The sequence below is a fragment of the Ostrinia nubilalis genome, chromosome Z (genome assembly GCF_963855985.1).
Source record: "Ostrinia nubilalis chromosome Z, ilOstNubi1.1, whole genome shotgun sequence".
Classification (NCBI taxonomy): domain Eukaryota; kingdom Metazoa; phylum Arthropoda; class Insecta; order Lepidoptera; family Crambidae; genus Ostrinia; species Ostrinia nubilalis.
The window spans coordinates 18,364,895-18,384,157 of record NC_087119.1 but is presented as its reverse complement, the minus strand read 5'-3'; the positions used below and the strand labels follow the sequence as shown (position 1 = coordinate 18,384,157).

Genomic DNA, 19,263 nt, shown 5'->3' with positions numbered 1-19,263 from the left:
TGGTCATTTAATTTTATAGATGCTTTATCCTATTCAACTTGTATCATTTGCATCAGGGTAAGGTAAATGAAAGATATTATTTCATTTGTAAAAAAATACTATACACATCTTTATTCTTCTTTGGTTCTTATACCTATTTAACAATAACGGTAACGAGTTTCACAATACTGAGCGACGGGATCTAGATGAACGCAGTCATCCATTGAGTCTTCCACCGTTGTGATGTGTTTGTGATCTTATATAAACCTGTGGACAAACACCATGTCTTTAATAAACAAGACTGTAAAAGTCAGTGCTGTTACATAAATAAGTGATCACGTAAGGCACTTCTGCAATTACGGCAGTAGGTGAACGATAAATGATATGTTATTGACATTTTTTCTCCGCAATCGAATCATGCGTTTGTTCAGCACTAAAAACTGCTGATTCTCATCGCAAGCTCTCATGTTACTTCATTGAAGTGATTTTTTCTATTGCACATTATGACTTACTATGGGAACGGTAGGTACTATAGAATTTAAGCAGTTGCGACTTTTTATATTGGGCTTATTATCATATATTTTGGTATGGATCTATAGATACAAAACATTTCACTGCATCATTCATCCATAAATTCCATAATAAAGATGTGACGTACAAAATATTTTATTGCATGAGCCTTAAATGGTGAACTTACTGACCTTAACCTACAACTTTCGAGGATGATTCAGAAATCAGTGCCAGCCATGCGACAGCGACTCGCCCTCCCATCCGTGGTGCTCCTCAACATGTTCGTGGTGCGTGTGGACGGGCACGTACACCTTCTTCTCGACCTCCACCTTCTTGATCACGGGCACGGGGACGTGTTTCACCACGTGCACCGGGACGTGCTTCACCACCGGCACCTCCTTGATGACCTGCACCTCCTTCACCACGGGCACGTGGACTGGCACGTGCACCTTGGAGACGTGGTGGTGGTGGATCGTGTGCACCTTGTACGGCACGTGGATGGTGACGTGTTTGCTGGAAAGAAAGAAGTAGGTTAAGCAACCGCATAGTTTGATCACTATTATTGGACACTGGACACCATTTGGAAGTAACATTTAGGCAGTGTTGCCAACTTAGCTACTTTATAGCTAGATTTAGCAAGTTTTTGATGTCAGGCAACTACAATTTTTTTTTACTTGTAGCTAAACTTTTTAGCTACTTTTTCTAGCAACTATTGATTATGATATATTTTTACATAGTATTTGAAGACATAAGTGAACTCGCTATAACTAGCATGTCTTTCACTTCCGCATTGAAATGCTGTGGTAGAAAGATTGTTCTCCCAAATGAATTTAATAAAAAATAAACAGAGGAATACAATGAGTTTAATAACTCTGAATTCTATTTTATGCATAAAAGATTCGCTCAGGAAAAGCGGCCAGTGCTGTCACAATTACGTTTTTCCTAAAGCCGTACTTGACAAAATGGGTAACTATGGAGAAATATTCCAAACCATGTGCAGCTGAACCTTCTACGTCATCTTCTCAACCTTCTACATCTTCTTCTCTTACATAATTAGATAATCATAATATTCGGTAGATAATCAAAATATTGTCTTCTTTTATTTGTTAATTAAGTAGTCACAGCATTAAAGTTAAGTTGATTAAAGTTTATAGCTGATTTATTAACTGCAGTGTTTTATTTCTTTAGTATTTTATTTACTTCGGAATTCAGCTACTTCTAGCTACTTTTTAGGGAGAAAAAAATACTCAATCTAGCAACTTTCTGTTAAATTCCTAGCTACGAGCCTTTGGTAGCTGTTGGCAACACCGCATTTAGGTAGGTAAGTATTTTTATTAATGAGTTTCAAAAGAAATGCCTAATAAACATTAAAATGTACCTGTATCTGTATGTACAAATGCGTACATTGTTTTTGTACGCATTGAATTATATTCGAAATGATCATGCACAATAGTTATAAGGTTATTTAACTTCGCTTAAAAATCACTCAAATAATAAAGCAATTTGAAAACATAAAAATCAGACCGCAACAGTAAACGGCGATCGTGCAGAAGCCCTTGAGCTTTTACAGCAACAATTGTAATAATGGGGAAAGCAGAATAGGCAGCCTTAATGTTTCTATTTCAATACGCTGCCCGCGACAGTTTTATTGTTCTTTTCCGTTCTTACAAAAGATCACGTTAATTCCATTTCAACTAAAATTACCGTAAGTTCCCAACCGCGAAGGCTGCGCTGTAGATAATTGCTTGACAATTTTATTATAATTCGTCCGGTGATTAGCCAATGACAATGCGTGGTCAGAGGCGAGCGAGTGCGCAGCGTACAAATTGACTTTCTCCGCCCTAATGTTACGTTTGTTATAAAATTCGATTCGTTAAAATTACATATTTTAGTCTACTGTTTTACGTAGCTTGAGGATGTAGCGAAACTACCACGAACTCGAATTGAAATCGAATGATGTATCTTTTACAAGAAATGGTCCATACATTTTCGTAGTAAGTAGAATTCAAATGGATTTGCTAGATGCTGTCTCGCAAATCCATTTGAATTCTTCTTGTTTTAATCAATCATCATAACATAAGCTCGGCTAATTGAAAAGTGAAGCGGAATGAGAGTATACTGTTGATGAAGTGACTGTTTAGTAAGTCTAGTAGGCAGTCTTCCTGTATTGGTTGCAGCGAGATCAGCTTTAATGATCTTTGAAAGTAAATACAAAGGCGAGGAGATTATCGCATCATGTTTGGCATTTCAAAGGCCGTGAATTATACCTACATTTACTACATCAAACTGTTCCACTGCACTTTAACTTCCTGGTGTCGGCGTTCGAGAATATTCGCAACTCATTACAAGGTCATCCCAGTTACAAAACAAATTGTCTAAAACTATCTCGACCCGGCTCGAACTGAATGTTTAGTGCATTTGAAAGTGGATCAATTATGTTTTTTTACGTAACCAACCAGCCTAAACTAAGCAGTCACTTTTGTTTCTTTTTGATCGTTACAAGGCCTGATCTCACACGTACCGTGTAATTAGATAGTCATTAGCGTGGTCAACATTCCTCGAATCTCTCGACACTAATTATGTCAGTAGGTAGGTAGTACTCGAGAGTAGTAGCGTAATTACAAACGTAAACTGGCTTGCTTTAATTGAATCTATAACATTCATTCATTCAATGTTTGTATGATGTCTCTCTATAAATCTATTAGTTAAGAGCCATTTTACATTTTCGTGCAAATTTCTAAGATTTTGGAAGCATGAATTACTATCTTAAGCAACACCCAGAGATTATTTAATTACTGCGAAAGATAGTTCAATCCTTGTTGTTGACCAATAATGTAACGGATTTACTAAAACTCTTTTGATTAATTCTCAGTGCCCCATCTCCCACAACCATTTTACGGAAAAATTGCCGCAGACTCAATTTCAAAGTCCTGTATCTATTATTTATGCTTGTATAATAAGCTTAAAAATATATAGAAATCATCGGACATATATTCTTGTAGTCCAATAATCAAACGGATTCTTGAATTTCATTACCATTATTGAGTAAAATCTAAAAATATTTTGGCAAATTTTTAAGATTTACGTCACATTTTGATCGTGATTTTTGGTTTTAATACACAGCAATAACAGCAATAAAAGTATCCCAAAATAAAGAATATTCATTGGAGAATTGATTTCCACAGTTATTGTTTAAATATTAGTAACTACTTTGTCAAAATATTGATGTGAATATCAGTATAAATTACAATGCGGAAGCCGACATTGATTAGTACGGCGCGAGCGCCCGTCAAGGCAGGACCTGTGTCATTTTTCCCGCCATGACGTTTACGTGTGTTCGTGTCATGAAGCGGAGATTTGTACGGCCACCAAATACTTTTGATACTATGCCGGGAGGTCCGTTTTGAGTCGGCCGTTTGGTGGTTCGAAACGGACTAATATGCCGAGAGGTCCCGGGTTCGATTCCCGGCCGAGCAGAAATTGAAATGATGAAATTTAATTTCTTTGACGGGACTGGGAGTAACTATGTATTTATGTATGAATTTAATTTAATAAATAAATTATAAATAAGGTTGTAAGTACGTACATAGTATATCCATTAAGCTAGCACCCTTAACACAAGCATATTAGTTGCTTATTTTGGGACTAGATGGCATTGTGAAATTGTCCAAAGATTTGTTTATTTATTTATCCGCTTTGAGTTTTGTTTCGTGAAGAAGAAAAAGAACCGTTTTGTTTCGAGAGGGAAGTTTTGTTGTTAAATCAATAGTAATAAAAGAGGAAAGATTTGATTATTTGTTTGTTTGAAGGCAATAGGCTCCGAAAACAAATTCTTTCACTAAATGTTTCCTATGTTGGCTATAAAATATTTTCAAAAACTTTACTCCAAAATCTTCGATAATTGGTCGTTTAATAAATAAATTAGATAACATATTAATATTTTTTTATTGTTTCCAGTACGATTTCAGTACTAGTTTTTAGAAATTGTATGATTTAACTAAAGTGTTATTTTATGCATAATTTATTAACTTCTAAAATATATTCCCTATTGATAGATGACGTGCTTCGTATTTGGTTAAAAAGGTGTAGAATGTTATTTTGAAGATAACTTGCTTCCATAGAGATATAGAAAGATGCTAAGTAATGCGCTGAGTTCGAAACTCAGTGTCAAAGAAATCAAAATATGTGCTCATTATCCACTGCGGTATCAGTATTCAACGTTCGAATAATCTTTAGTAGTATGCAAGCAATGTAAACTGTTTACATTATAACGTCGCTGCTGTCATCATTGCTTTCACAAGCAATATGTTATGTTTTTGGGCATATTGTTGCGACACCGGCTTCGCCCCCTTATCACATTTCCCTTTAGTTTCTGTGATCTGTGCTTGCTTCGAAGTTGATATCAATTAAATATTCCTTAGTGCTTTTGATTTAAATAATTTTTTTTATTTAAACACGTGTTTGAAAAATCAAGAAATAGTCAATAATACAACAAATGAAAACGAAACATTGCATTGCAAGTTGCAATGTTTCAATATTGATGAGGAGATTCCATTGGAAAGTCTGTATTCATTCCTAGGATTCCCCTAACACCATCAAATTCAAGAGAATTCTAGAGAGTGCAGTTTCCCATCTCATGCTTAGGGGCCACGGTTTAAAATAGCGTGGTTGCATAGAGCCTGCAACGGGCAACCGCGTGCGCTGCTCATACTAATTTTCGATACAAAAACAAGTGTTGGCTCACGAGTTTTAGCGGAGTTCCATGTGGTAGCGGGAGTAGACTTAAGGGAAATCTATGCTTCTCCGACGGCCAGTTGTAAGTTTTATGCTCCAGAGTATGTGCACACAATAGCCTGGTGATTTTAGCACCCGAAGGAAATGTTTCAATTTTGTTGTAGAAAGATATCATAATTTTGTAAGTATTCAGATATTTAAACATACCTAATAATTTGTAGGTTTTATATTATAATTATAAATCAGCTAGTAGTGCAAAGAGGCAAGGCATGTTTGTAAGATGGGGATAGCGGTGCGGGTTGTACAAACTAAATGTCGATGTATAACTTTACTGCATATCTGAATTGTACAATTGTTTGTTATCCTAAATAAAATAAAATAAATAAAATATTAAAAAATATTATATAACAAAATTAATAATTTCTTAGAATAATTTAATTTTATTAGAACCAGTTTCCACTTCTTCGCGGAAAAAGTCGCGGGCAAAAAGCTAGTATGAAATATGTAGTATTGCCCGCGGCTTTACTCGCGTGAAATTTAGTTTGCTACAGATCGTCATAAATATATATTTATGACGATCATCCATCCCTGGCGTCGACCAGAATAACAATATTGTTATTCTGGTCGACGCCAGGGATGGATGAGCGTCGCTGTCGCTGGCGACAGGGTCTTCTGGTTAAGGGTTCATGACGTAGTTCTCAGGCAAAATGAAATCCACTCATAGAAATTAATAAACTTAGTGTATTCACGAGAATAATTACACACAGCACTAGAGTCGTATCGGGACTGAGTGAACCAACGGTCTTGCGATAGGAACGTCCGACCCGAGTGATAGTTGAACACAAACTGCCTAGTACTGCTGTACTGTACTGTAAAGCTTCATCAAAATTTGTTCAGTAGTTTTTGCGTGAAAGAGTAACAAACATCGAAACATCCATACAAACTTTCGTATTTATAATATTAGTAAGACTAGTAAGAAGAAAGACAGTAAGATGAATTTATTTTAGTTATTTGTTAAATAATAATAATATTTATTTATTTCTTAGCTCTGTCTGATCTGGAGGAGTTGCAATGGCCACCTCCATTGCAACTCCATAGCAAAACAATAGAACCCTATGGAGTTTGGGCTTGTGTAATTCGCCTTGATGAATACTTAGTCTAGGTAAATGATATCCAGGGTCCGATGATGGAGCTGCAAGGGGGCAGATTTTTTTTCACTATGTGACTGTCTTTATTTTGTACTTAATATAATATATTTTACATATTATACCTATTCGTGTTTCATTATTAATCGAAATAAGTATAAAAATCTTTAAAAGACTAAATAAACTCTATTAACATTTTAAATTAATTTATCATGTTTTAATACCTTATTCTACCTTAAAATTAATAACTTATATCAAGTCTTAATACGGTCACGGCTCAAGATTTTTTTGTCCATTTCGGCGTTCTTTTTACTCTTTTGTCGTTGCGTTGACAGTTTGTAGCTAAATTCGCGCGGAATATTTTTGTGAAATGGCTCTTAAGTACAACTTATAATTTTTTGGAAACACGTATTAAATTTCCATTTTTCCTCATTATCTATTTACATAAAGTGAAAACACATAAGGACAAATTGCAAAACAATGCATCGCTAGTCTCGTTAAAATTCGCCTAACAAGCAAAACGTCGCACAGTAATGCTACTTGCTGTACTTATTACCAGAAGTGCAGCAAGACCGACACATAAACCAGTCGGCTCGTTTGATCGTCCGGTTGTGACACATGACGCGCTATTACGGCCCGGTGACGTCACATGCCATCAGATTAAGGGAGCGCAAGCGCATGCTACACCGCTCCGCTATTGACATTTGAGCTGCATTGCTACACACCTTATTCAATCTACCCTGTATTTTAATCATTACAAAGTGCATGACGAAACATTACAGGATCTTAAAATAGCAGAGTATCAATATCAAGACAGTGTCAACAAATATAAAAGTGGCACAATTGTACATAAAAAATATAAAATTCAGAAATATAATTCGCTATAAAATTGTTAGGTAAATTTAATTTTATTATTATAATTCCGTTATTTCATTTTTATTTGCTGCCACGCGATCGACCAGCAGATCAAGCGCCGCATGTGGAACTGGATTGGCCACACTCTCCGAAGGGACCCCGATCACATCCCTAAGCAGGCTCTGCATTGGAACGCCCAAGGAAAACGCAAACTTGGTCGCCCCAAGCAAACTTGGCGGCGTACTGTAGCAGACGAGGCGAAGAAAATCGGCAAGACCTGAAGCGAGATCAAGCGCGAAACTCAAGACCGAACGCGATGGAGGACTGTTGTGGACGCCCTCTGCCCCATCTAGGGGACATAGGACCTTAAAAGTCAAGTAAGTCATTTCATTTTAAAAACTTAATTTTAGAAAACTGTCTACAATATCATTTTTATTATTATTTGCTCTCGTGATAATAAATAATAATGAACCATGTTTTAATTGTTTAGATGTTAAACATTATGACTTTTTTAATTAAGTTTTAATCACGTACAAAAATAATCAAATCGCCAAAATATTTATCGAATCTAGTCTTTTGTCGCAATAAAAATTTATTATAATGTCCTGAATAAAGAATCACTAGCCTCACTACAATAACAACTTTTTACAGTTCACTGACTTAGTATTAATATTATATTGTTATCGGGATTAATCATCACGTCACTTGTAAGTTTCTTCATTGTCATTACTAGAGCATGAAACTGTAACGGATGCGCAGTAATTTATACATGTGTAACGCAGAAGGTGATAAGTTATGCAAAGTTATTTCGCATTTTCGCAGTGTTATTTTCTACATAAAATAATATTTTTGGAAACATATAATTATAACGCGGAAAAGTAAATGGAGTCGCATTCCTCATTGTAAAATAACAATTTATTTATTTAATTTAGTTTCATTCAATGCATATTTTCCATTGGAATTTTGTCATCAAAAGATTTACTATATTTAGTATAAAAGTAAACAATGGCCGCATGCGTTTCAAGTTCTCTTAAAGCTCATTGAGAACTTTTAAACCCATGAATGAAACTTTCGTAGGCTTCCATAGAATGCATAAATTGAAAGTGAAACTGGCTAATTCAAATCTGCATTCCTAAACGTAAATGTTGTGGTACTTTGCAATGTTATAATGTGATGATCACCAAGCAGAACTGTAAAATTAAAACAAATTACCAGATGGGTATCTAATTAAAGTCGTCTCATTACGCTACGTAATAATAAAAAGAATATGAAAGCTAATTTTAATGGATTATTATTTAAATAGACACTGATATGGTTAAAAATACGGCAGAATTATATATTTTTTTGTTTCTTATAGTCTATATTATCTTCTATATATATATAAAAGAAAGTCGTGTTAGTTACTCCACTTATAACTCAAGAACGGCTGAACCGATTTAGCTGAAAATTGTCAGGGAGGTAGTTTAGAGCCAGGAGAAGGACATAGGATACTTTTTATCCCGTTCGAAATAAAAAAAAAAGTCTGCTTATTTATTGCCATTAAGGCGAAACAAAGTTCGCCGGGTCAGCTAGTTCGTTATAAAGGCGCCTGAATGTTTTTACAATTTTTTTAAGCAAAATTATTACGTTACTATGCTGCACTATTTTTACTGTTCTGCAGAATGCAATTTTATTCGTTGATGCTTACTTCGTGCGACTATCGTTAGCTTCATTTTTTGCCGATCGGCCTTGACTGTTACCTAACAATCGTTATGGTTTATTTACTTTATTTTTAGACTGTACCGGCTGTAAAGAGTGAATGAAAATAACAACTCTTTTATGAAAAAAGTTTACAAGTTCATTGCCGTTCATTCTATTGGTTAAATCGTTTGTTTGCGACCTACTTAGCGCGACGTTTGTTCTTATGTCATTATCGCTGATTGGATTGCACATTGCATCAGATGAACTAGTTCTTTTGTTATTCGCTACATTGTTTCGATGTTGTCGGTTGATGAGTAAATAATCTATGTGTATCCATAAAAAGATTTTATATAAATAAAATTTGCTTGTTTAATTCAAAATATTGTGTGAAAACATAGTTAAACTGTTTGTAGAGAAAACTTTGCGAACTCTAATTTTGGAAATATTTTCTTGGTTTATGGATAAAAATTAATAATTAAAAGATATTATGATTTATCATAATTTTAGGTAACTTACTGGTGTCCGCCTCCACCGGGGGTGGGTGAAGCTACGACCACGGCTACCAAGACAGCGACGAGCTGAAAAAATATTATAATTTGACACATCTGTTTTAGGCACTTTCCTACATAACACGGGGATATACTTGAAGTCCTACAAGCTAGGATGCAAGCAGGTAAATAATTTTGTCAAGTACTTCTTAAAAACTAGATGTTTTCACTAAATTCCATGCCTGAAGTTACCTGACGGAGCCTGAAGTTTGGAATTAATCTAGATTATTACTTTTAAATTTTCAAAATCAACAAGATTTAAAAATCGCACTGAATTAATTTCTAACACTGAATTTATCAGGATCAGGTAGTTCGAGTTTAAGTTTTATCACTTGAATTCACTGAAAACTTCACGGTATCCTTCACTTTTCCCGATTTATGGTGAATCCATGTTAACTTACAGCGAGTTTCGCGTACATGATGACAATTGCTGGACTGATTCTGTGATACAGTTGGTCTGTTGAGACTGGGTTACTTTCTACTGTTTCCGAACGCTCCACAAGCTTATATACCTGCTCAGTTTGCAAGTCCAAGAGTTGCATAATAGAGCCCCTTGGTTCATCCCTACTAACCCGTTTTATCCGGCAATGTTAGAAAGGTGGAAATTGTTTCCTTGCAGTGCGTAGAGCGGCGACACTCACACTTGGTGGGGCTGGCGCAGGTGGGGTAAATCGCGGGCGTAGCCACCGGTGTCCACGCGCATTTCGAGTTTTTATACTACAGAAGACAAGTTTCGATACAAACTACAGTGAGAGGACACAAAGTGTTATTAGGGTCTGATAGTGAAACCAAATTACCGGTACATTTTTGAAGAATCCCTGCAGTTTAATAAAACTGTGATATTTGTGTTAATGCATCGATCGATCTCGTAATTTGATAAGTATTGTCAGGAAAACTTTATACGATGATCCATGACGCTATGTATGTTCAGGTAACCATTGTTTTATTATTTAAAGCTTATGTTTATGGTTCCTAAAATATCTTGGCTGCGCGCGCGTTCTAACCTTATATGTATTCTTCAAAATATAATTTTGCCGTGCGAATTATTATCTTGCAAATTAATCTCATCGCGAAATTGTCAGCACACTACGTGATAATGGTTTTTATTGTCTTTTAATTTGCCTCGTCCGTATTTGTAACATTTATCATTTTTACAGGTATGCTAAACACTAAAACGTAAGTACGCTCGTAAATATTAGGTTATTTCATTTAGGGTTTAGGATAATCATTACTGAATTTTAACGTTGTGTCAGTAATTTTGATGAGACATAATTTACTACTGACTAATTGCGGAGTAGTAAAGCGGCTAGATAACCTTTTACTGCCAATCCCAGTATTATGATTAGTGGATTTTTTGGTTTTGAATTCTTTGATAGTTACGAGTTTATCGTTGAAGGTGTGCGTAGAAATTGTAACACTATTGGGTTTCAAATGTAGTGTGCTAAAATCAACATAATTATTTAGCACTTTTTAACTCTCGACCATTGTATGTTTAATTTTCAAGCTCTGTGTTTAAATTAAAGAAGATTATTTTACAACGCATTTACGCGCAGATAGATAAACTGAAATCAATTTTCAAACTTTGAAGTTACATTTTAAATTCGGTCTCGGGAAACTTACCATTGTATCAGTATAAGGCCGATGGATCAGGTATATTAAGATGCATGTGCGAGGATGGGTCGCCGTCTGCTAACACTTCGAGGCGACCAGGAACTGCAGGCGTCCTGCCGGTCCGCATACTACAGCAATTTTCTAAATTGCTCTAACGCCTGTCTAACTGGACATTGAATTAATCGTTAGGGTTCCTTCTTCTTAACTAAAATTAAAGAAATATCGACAGTACTTACTTCTCTTCTATTCAACTATTTTCCAATCTATTTTCTGCAACGTGGTATTGTCAAGATCCGAATCTAAATAAATAAATTGCAGTAAATAGGTCAGCCTGGAATAGCAAATAGAGCCTTAATCTAGTTAGATAAACATATGAAGGTTTTTTGTACGCTGATATTAAGTACGTTAGGAAAACGGAATTAATAATGAGAAGGTAGAGCTTTATAGAGTAATGCAATAGCATTGCCGTTACATTTATTTTATGATTGATTTAAGTATGAGTATGGATACTATTAAGAGAACTATTACTGCGTGTTTTACAACATATGGGAGGCGAGTAAATCGTTCTTACAAGCGACAAACAAACAAACACATGCATTGTGGCACAATTTGAAAAAAAAAAAACAATCATTTGCACTTAGCTTCTAGTGTTGCTACTACTCGATGAAAAATACACTACCAATTGAATTTGATAGATTATTTATTTACGAGGTTTCGGTTCTAGTCGCTGGATTCAAATTCAAATTCTTATTATAACCTATGCAGGCCCTGTTCAGGACACTTGTACAGAGCAAGTGTAAGTTCACTGAATTATTATCATCTTCTTCATCAGCTAACTCGTCCAATAGTCCACTGCTGGACACGGGCGTCCTTGTCTCTTTCAATTGTACAAAATTTCACCATATTTTTGTAAATTAATTAAAATACATAATTTAAGATTTCACGAATTTCCTTTCATTTGATTTGTGATTTTGGAAACAGAGATTTCATCCTTATTCTTAATCATAACGATCGATACAATAAAAATACAGGCTGTAATTTTTAACAGATTTTAGTCGGTTCGATTCCCGGGTGTGGCAAGCATATTTTTGGGAAACTTTGAAAGCAGTTCTATTTCTTTTCAAAAATAAGGAATGTTTTTTCTGAGTAAAATTTTCTATACATATACTGTATTAAGAGTACTTTCCCAGGTGACATTACAAAATTCCACCCTGCATAGTGGTATTAGTACGAGTAAAACGAAGTACAAAATGTGGGGCATCTTATGATAAAATGTAGAAAGTATAAAAACTGCACTCTTAGTAGGTATTAAATACAGAACAGGGTATTAAATAGAGAAAGAGGTCAATCGTTGAATCCAACTCGGATGGGCAGCGTTCGGGAAGCTTCTACTCAAGTCCGAAATACCGCAGTGTCTCAAGTCGAAAGTATTTGACCAATGTGTGTTGCCAGTGATGGTATACGGATTAATATGTCTTACGGCATTATAAATTTATAATTAATTAGTCTCGTTCATTTAGTTAGATGCATTCAAAAAGCTGCCTTTACCAATTATTATTACCCACTCTGATTATGTAACGCAATGCTTAACTGTCTGTAATCATCAATATTATAGATAGCTGTCAGGCACTCAGACTAGTGTGGTACTCATTATTATTCTGTGCTAGTGTTCTTACTGATTCTATATTGATTGTGTCACAAAAACTTTTCGAGAATCATAATTTGCAGATCCCAATATTTTTATAGTAATTGTGCTATACCAATAAGAGCTATCGTTTTTACACTACTGGCGAATCCAGGACCTTTACTCAACAGTAGCGCAAGCGCCATCCTGAGTGCAAATACGATAATCCTCTAACAGCTTTAGTGCTCACCAGTTGGTGTTACTGTCTTCGCCAGTAGAAAGTGACAGGACCTTACTCTACAGTGGCGCCAACTAGTGAGGTCTATTAAAACGATGGGCCTCATTCCTTCGGGAACACTAGCTTCAAACTAAAGCTGCTCGTAGCAAATGTGACATTCAATTTCAGTGTTACCAGGCCTGTTCATCTCCGCGAGTTTACATCGAAAACAAAACACGCACGATGTCCCACCTACAGGATACTATTCGACAAGGCCTCACATACGAGCGAACATTGACTCACGCACGCGTATTCTTGTGTATGATGGAAGAAAATAAAGAAAATGGTGTACTAAATACTGTGCAGTATTTAACTGCCTAAATAATAATAAAAACACAGAATGTACTTTTTTAAGTTGCCTCAAGACACTGAGAGGTAAATAAGTAGTTAATATTATTCATGATAATTCATGCTAAATGTGCTAAATCATGTATTTCCTCGGCCATTTTCCGCAGTTTGGCACCTCACGTCACATCATTTTACCGAAGTCAGCCCTATAGCTTCGGCGCAGTGCCGATCACTGTCGTTTGCCAACAAAATGGTGCTTGACTCTTGAGACAGGCTAAATTACACCATATTGTTAATGACATTGAGCATACATTTTTTTAATACCTTCGCGAAGTAAAACTTCTGTACGTAGTACTTATTATTATTCTGTGGTGTTACTGCTAGCTACCAAATTAGAGCATTAAAATAAGTAGCAAGAAAGAGAAAAATACTGCTTTCATCACAATTCTTGAATATCTATCTAGAAACCACCCCCGATTTCGTTTTTCATCCTGTTTGTTTCATGATGATTAGCATTTTAATACATCATTATTGAATTTTTTTAGCCTATACTACAATTTTTTTACTATTAAGCTTTTTATTCTTTCACAGAAAAACTAGACTGAAACGATTTTGATGAAACATTAAATTTGTTTATACATACATTGGACTACCATAATTTATAACGATTATATTTTTAAATGAACTTGAGCCGCAGGTAAAAGCTAATAACTAATATTTTAATGCTATTATAAATATTGAAATATGTTTGCTTAAAAGTTACAAGTAATTCTAAATCTTTGATTTCAATAAAATCCGTTCAGTAGTTATTATCCTCAGTTATGTTATATATATCAGTTATAGTAGGATTGCTTGCTGTAACCTAATCATTTATATATTTTATAGCAATAAATGCGTTGCCTCAGAAGGGGAATTTATTAATCATAATTAGGAAATAATATTAAATTACAGGTATCACAATTTTAGAGTCAAGCAACATAGAGGTAGGATATCGACAAATATTTCACAGACGCAATATTTTTTATTGCTGCCAAAAGACTTGAAGAAATATGTCCCATATTTACGTACGCGAATGTAATCGTAAAAAACAACATGTAATTATGCACTGTGGGAAAACATTCACTTCTGTAAAATAATAAGTATGGTACGCATCAACGCTCTACATCTTGTGCAAATAATGACATAATTACTGCCTAAAAGCTTATGAGATCATCTGTTCATTTGAAAATGAGAATCTTAACCGAATATACATCGTGTCCCAAAATTCAACGATAAGCCGGCGCCATAGGGTGGATAAGGTCATGACTACTTTAGGAAAAATAAGAAAAAAAATCTGTCTTAATTTTTTGTTTTAGTTTCCTACAGTGTAGGAAAAATTACTGGTTAAACTTTATAAAAAACTAGCGGCCGCCCGCGACTTCGTACGCGTGGATCCCGTTTTCCCTTTTAGGGGTTGAATTTTGCAAAATCGCGTCTTAAAGAGCACCTACGTTCTAAAAGGAACCCCCATGCAAAATTTTAGACTCTTAGCACTTGTAGTTTCTGAGATTTCGTGATGAGTGAGTCAGGCAGTCAATTAGTCAGTGACCTATCGCTTTTATAAATATAATGTAGTTGTAGATCTATCTTAATTTTTTTCTTTGGCTTATCGTTGAATTTTGGGACGCGATGTCTATTATACAATACCGAGATTAATGAGTACCTATCCTTTTCCATTCGACTCATTTGATGTAAAGCATCGATATAAAATTTTATAAAAAAAAATAAAACCGACTCCAAAAAACCTACACTAAAACGTAGAAAAATAATTACTAATTACCTACTTATTTATTAGGACGAATTATTAATATTTATGTAGGTATACCATGATTGATACTTCTGGAGTCGGTGCCAAGATTATGAAACATGTAAAGTTTGCCTGCACCGACTCCAAAAGTATCAATCATGGTATACCTACATAAATATTAATAATTCGTCCTAATAAATAAGTAGGTAATTAGTAATTATTTTTCTACGTTTTAGTGTAGGTTTTTTGGAGTCGGTTTTATTTTTTTTTATAAAATATTACTTATTTCTTGCTTTTTAGTTAACTAATTATTACCTTGATGTTACCACTGAAGGTAGGCAGTACACTGAGACCAAAAAAAATTGGTTCATAATCGGCGGAGATATTGCGTATAAAAAAGTTCATCCCCAATTTTCCACCCTTGGGGGTTGTTTTTTTTATTATTAAATTTAAATGGGACCACCCTTGAGGTATTACCTATACGCCGAAAAAAGATTTGTTCAAATCGGTTCATAATTGGCGGAGTTATCGCGTAACAAACAAAGAAAAAAAAAAAAAAAAAAAAACATACGGGTCGAATTGAGAACCTCCTCCTTTTTTGAAGTCGGTTGAAAATGCATCTCTAACGCATCCTGACCAGTCCGCAGCGTTGCATAACGAATGGATGCAGCGTTCACTCGAACAGCCTATATTATGTCGCAAGCTCAAGCGCAAGCGCTGACTTTTGCATGAATCGTATTATTATACTCGATCGCGTAACGCAACCCTATGGTGCTCTTCGTGTCCACTAATGAGACGTAATCGAAACAGAAATTGCTGATTCTCAGTTTCATACCGTTACCAGATTGATTCAGATTTGTTTTAAACAACAGAGAATGCAAAATTATTATTACTCGTAGTATAGTACTACAAGTTAAGTGTCGCAGAAAACTTGAAAATGCTCCTTTTTCATGTGCATAATTTTTTCATGTTTTTTTCTTATTATTTTCAGTTATTCCCCTGGGTACCTTTATTTCACATATTTTTAATTTTTCTGCTTATTTCCATCGAAGACTTTTTGTAACAGATGGAAATATCTTAGTTTCTCAGTATTCTCGATAATAACACTATGATGTGAGCGACGTTTACAGAGTTTTGGATAAAAGTATAAAAAGTTTAATTATCATGATCAATTATGCAATAAATATTTTTCATACAGAATTAAATTCCAAATCTCATTACATAACAAATAAGCATTTGGTGAATGCATCAAACCATACGCAAATCGGATCACGTAACGATCGTATGGTGTATTATTTTACGTTTACCAGTAATCCTCTAAAAAAAAAAAAACTCTTAGCAACCTTTCTCAATATAGTGGGACAGATACGCAATATGTATAGGCTGGTCTTATAGTGACATAGACAGCGATGGACAGTGAGGCCCAGTTTCCACCGAAGCGGAAATAAAGGAGATTTTAAGAACCAATCGGACTTCGTTATTTCCACATCACCTCACCGCTCGGCGTCGGTTCAGAAATATTAGTTATTGAAACATCTATCTCACCTTTCCGCTTTGGTTGGTGAACACTGGGCCTGATTTTCATAACGATATTTTATGCCTAATCAAAGAGCCAAAGTTATTCTTCCCATCTTAATGGTCATTTTATTAGTCTCACTGTACCAGTCCAATATCCGGGCCATCGCACAGCGAAAGTGCGCGCGAGCCTATTATTTTAAAACTTCCTGAACTAGCTACCTGCGTTTTATATCCTAGACTATAAACAAGAGTCAATATATTAACTTGTAGTAAGTACCTACCATTATACGAAGTTATATGCTATAGGAACTCAAAGAGATTAATCAGATACTCGTATGTTTCTCTACTGTTCTTAATAATAGAAAACAACTTTTACCTGTATCTTATAACATTATTAATTCCAACTACGAGTATTTATGAACAAAAATACCTGCCTATTTGGCTATTTTACACACAGGTTTTGAATTTTAACCATGTTACATATTTTTAAGGGCAAAAATGTGCCCTACATAAAGGAGGATAAATCTAGCCTCTCTTTATCAATAGCTCTACTAAATAGTATTTAACTTATTAAAATGACTGTGCTTAGTCTTCTTTTTTTAACAATCTAAACATTTAATTATTTTTTACATAATAACTAATCACAAATTTTCTTCTTCTTGACATTTTTGCTACAATATGTTTGTTTAGGTACTCAGTTCTGATTGTACCCTATTGTATATTTTTTTGCAAAACTCATTAAAACTAAGTGATAATTATCACTTAATTTCAAAACGCGTACTTAGTTTATACTCTTTTTAAATCATTGTTTTTAAAATTAAACACAAAAGTTGCCTCTAATTGTTAAATGCGTAAATTTCTTCGCTAATAATGTAGTTATGTCCTTAAAATGTGCGTAGTAATTAATTATTAATATCAAATAAATAAATATTCATAACGATATACAGCTGGTTCACTTTCACGACGAATCTTAGTCAATTATTTTATGATAATACACAACAAACTATAGCTCTACACTTGTTAAAGTATAGATAAAATCATGTTTTATTGTAATTTGTTTCACGGCTTGCGATTTTAATCAGATACCCTATAATAAGGTTGCTATAATGTATGGAAGGTAGTTCTTTCTTAATTTTAAGCCAATAAAAAAAGCGATTCAAAATATTTTAATTTAGTGCTCCTAGACTCCTAGATATCCACAACATTAGTAGCATTAGTAGTGATTAGGAACCTATGCTTTAAAAGTAATACCTACCTATCTTCATGCTTTGAGAGTCGACAAATTTAATTGAAGGTATAATATTCTACTGTACGAGTAGACCTGTCTCTCATCATCATGTCTTGGTTACGGTGCTTTGGTTGTGATGATTTTCTAGTTGGGATACAATGGGCACATAGGGTAATTCATAAAAAAAAATCAAAGTTTACAGCCCGTTAGACTAAAAAGAATAAACTTTGCTATTCAAATATCACGTTTGCAATAATTATGTCAACGACGAAGAAATAAGTCTATTGAAATATCCATTTTTTCATAACCATTTATATTAACTAAAGCAGGTTAACGTCAGATTAACATATTGAACTGGACCAAACACTAGGCTACTGACAACAATAACGAAATCTAAGAGCTCTAGCCACATTGGAATGTTAATTTGCTGCTGGCGAAATCTCATTTAGACATAAATAGTCTAAGCCCGTGTTATTGCTTGCGTCAATGTCCGTTTGCAAAAAAAAGCTATCTGCGCACTCTTTAGGCCGGAACAAACGTGCTGCATAAATATTGAAGTTTCGATGCCTTCTGCACAATAATGCAATGCACACTGAAATTTTTCTATGGGAATGACGGCCCAAATATCCGTGGGCTTTATAGAGAAGCTGCAAATCAACTGTGCAGATAAGTTTCAGTATAGTTGTTGCAATTCACGAAGGCGAGTGAGCTTTACATGTGTGGTGGCTCGCTAATGTTCGTTTTTCAAAAGTTTGATATCGTTATGTTGTTACACACACAATTAAAGCTCACTCGCCTTCGTGAGTTATAAGAACTATACTCTGAGCTCAGGCTACAGCCTAGCTTCATGGTACCACCAGTACCACTGCTCAATCCAGCGAAAATAGAACCACCTGATTTCAGTGCACTTGTTAGTTGGTAGTCATTGTGCAGTCGTTAGAACTGCACAGTTAGTTATCAGTTTCGTTGAAGTTATGCCAACTGAAAAAGCTGAAGAAAAGCTCCTATAACAGTAAGTATGTGGGTAAGAAGCCTTAGGAGACTAGAATACATTTATAATCTTACAAGGGCAAAGCCTCTTGCCTATTAAAGAAGCATTATTGCTATCCCAACTTTTAAAATTCAGATGTACCTATCAGTGCGAATATTAAAATCTAGAGCAAGAACATGGATGTGTTTGCAATATGTGCAATTTAATTTTTCAACCTGACATACAACAAGGACATTTTAGAGAGGTATCATATGAGTAGATAGCCTAAATATGATGAAAAGGGGGCACAATTTCATCACTTAAATTACTTAAGTATAGCATAAAAATGGCAAAGTTACGGAAATTGCTTCACATATAGTACAAAATTTCTCCTGTGATCTACGTAATAGATTACGCGGTAATTAAAACAACAATGTCATCTAGTGAAACTTCGTAATCTGCGGAGATGAATTTCTTGTTACATTTTAATATATTTCCGCTAACATTAGC

General features: G+C 34.8%; 1 protein-coding gene across 1 annotated transcript; it reads right to left on the bottom strand.

The window, feature by feature from the left end:
- Positions 1-76: 76 nt before the first annotated feature.
- On the bottom strand, positions 77-10,008 carry LOC135087145 (uncharacterized). The gene is made up of 4 exons (XM_063981983.1): positions 9,853-10,008; positions 9,420-9,481; positions 681-1,002; positions 77-246 (listed from the first exon to the last, which is right to left on the bottom strand). Exons 1-3 carry the CDS (start codon positions 9,991-9,993, stop codon positions 714-716), a joined length of 492 nt encoding a protein of 163 aa, XP_063838053.1. The 5' UTR covers positions 9,994-10,008; the 3' UTR covers positions 77-246; positions 681-713.
- Between the last annotated feature and the right edge of the window lie 9,255 nt (positions 10,009-19,263).

What these genes read in the sequence shown, in the direction of transcription:
- LOC135087145 (XM_063981983.1), bottom strand. Translation starts at nt 9,993, where the DNA reads ATGCAACTCTTGGACTTGCAAACTGAGCAGGTATATAAGCTTGTGGAG. An exon ending in TCATGTACGCGAAACTCGCT is followed by an intron (nt 9,482 to 9,852) that starts GTAAGTTAACAT and finishes ATATTTTTTCAG; the next exon opens with CTCGTCGCTGTCTTGGTAGC. An exon ending in CCCGGTGGAGGCGGACACCA is followed by an intron (nt 1,003 to 9,419) that starts GTAAGTTACCTA and finishes CTTTCTTTCCAG; the next exon opens with CAAACACGTCACCATCCACG.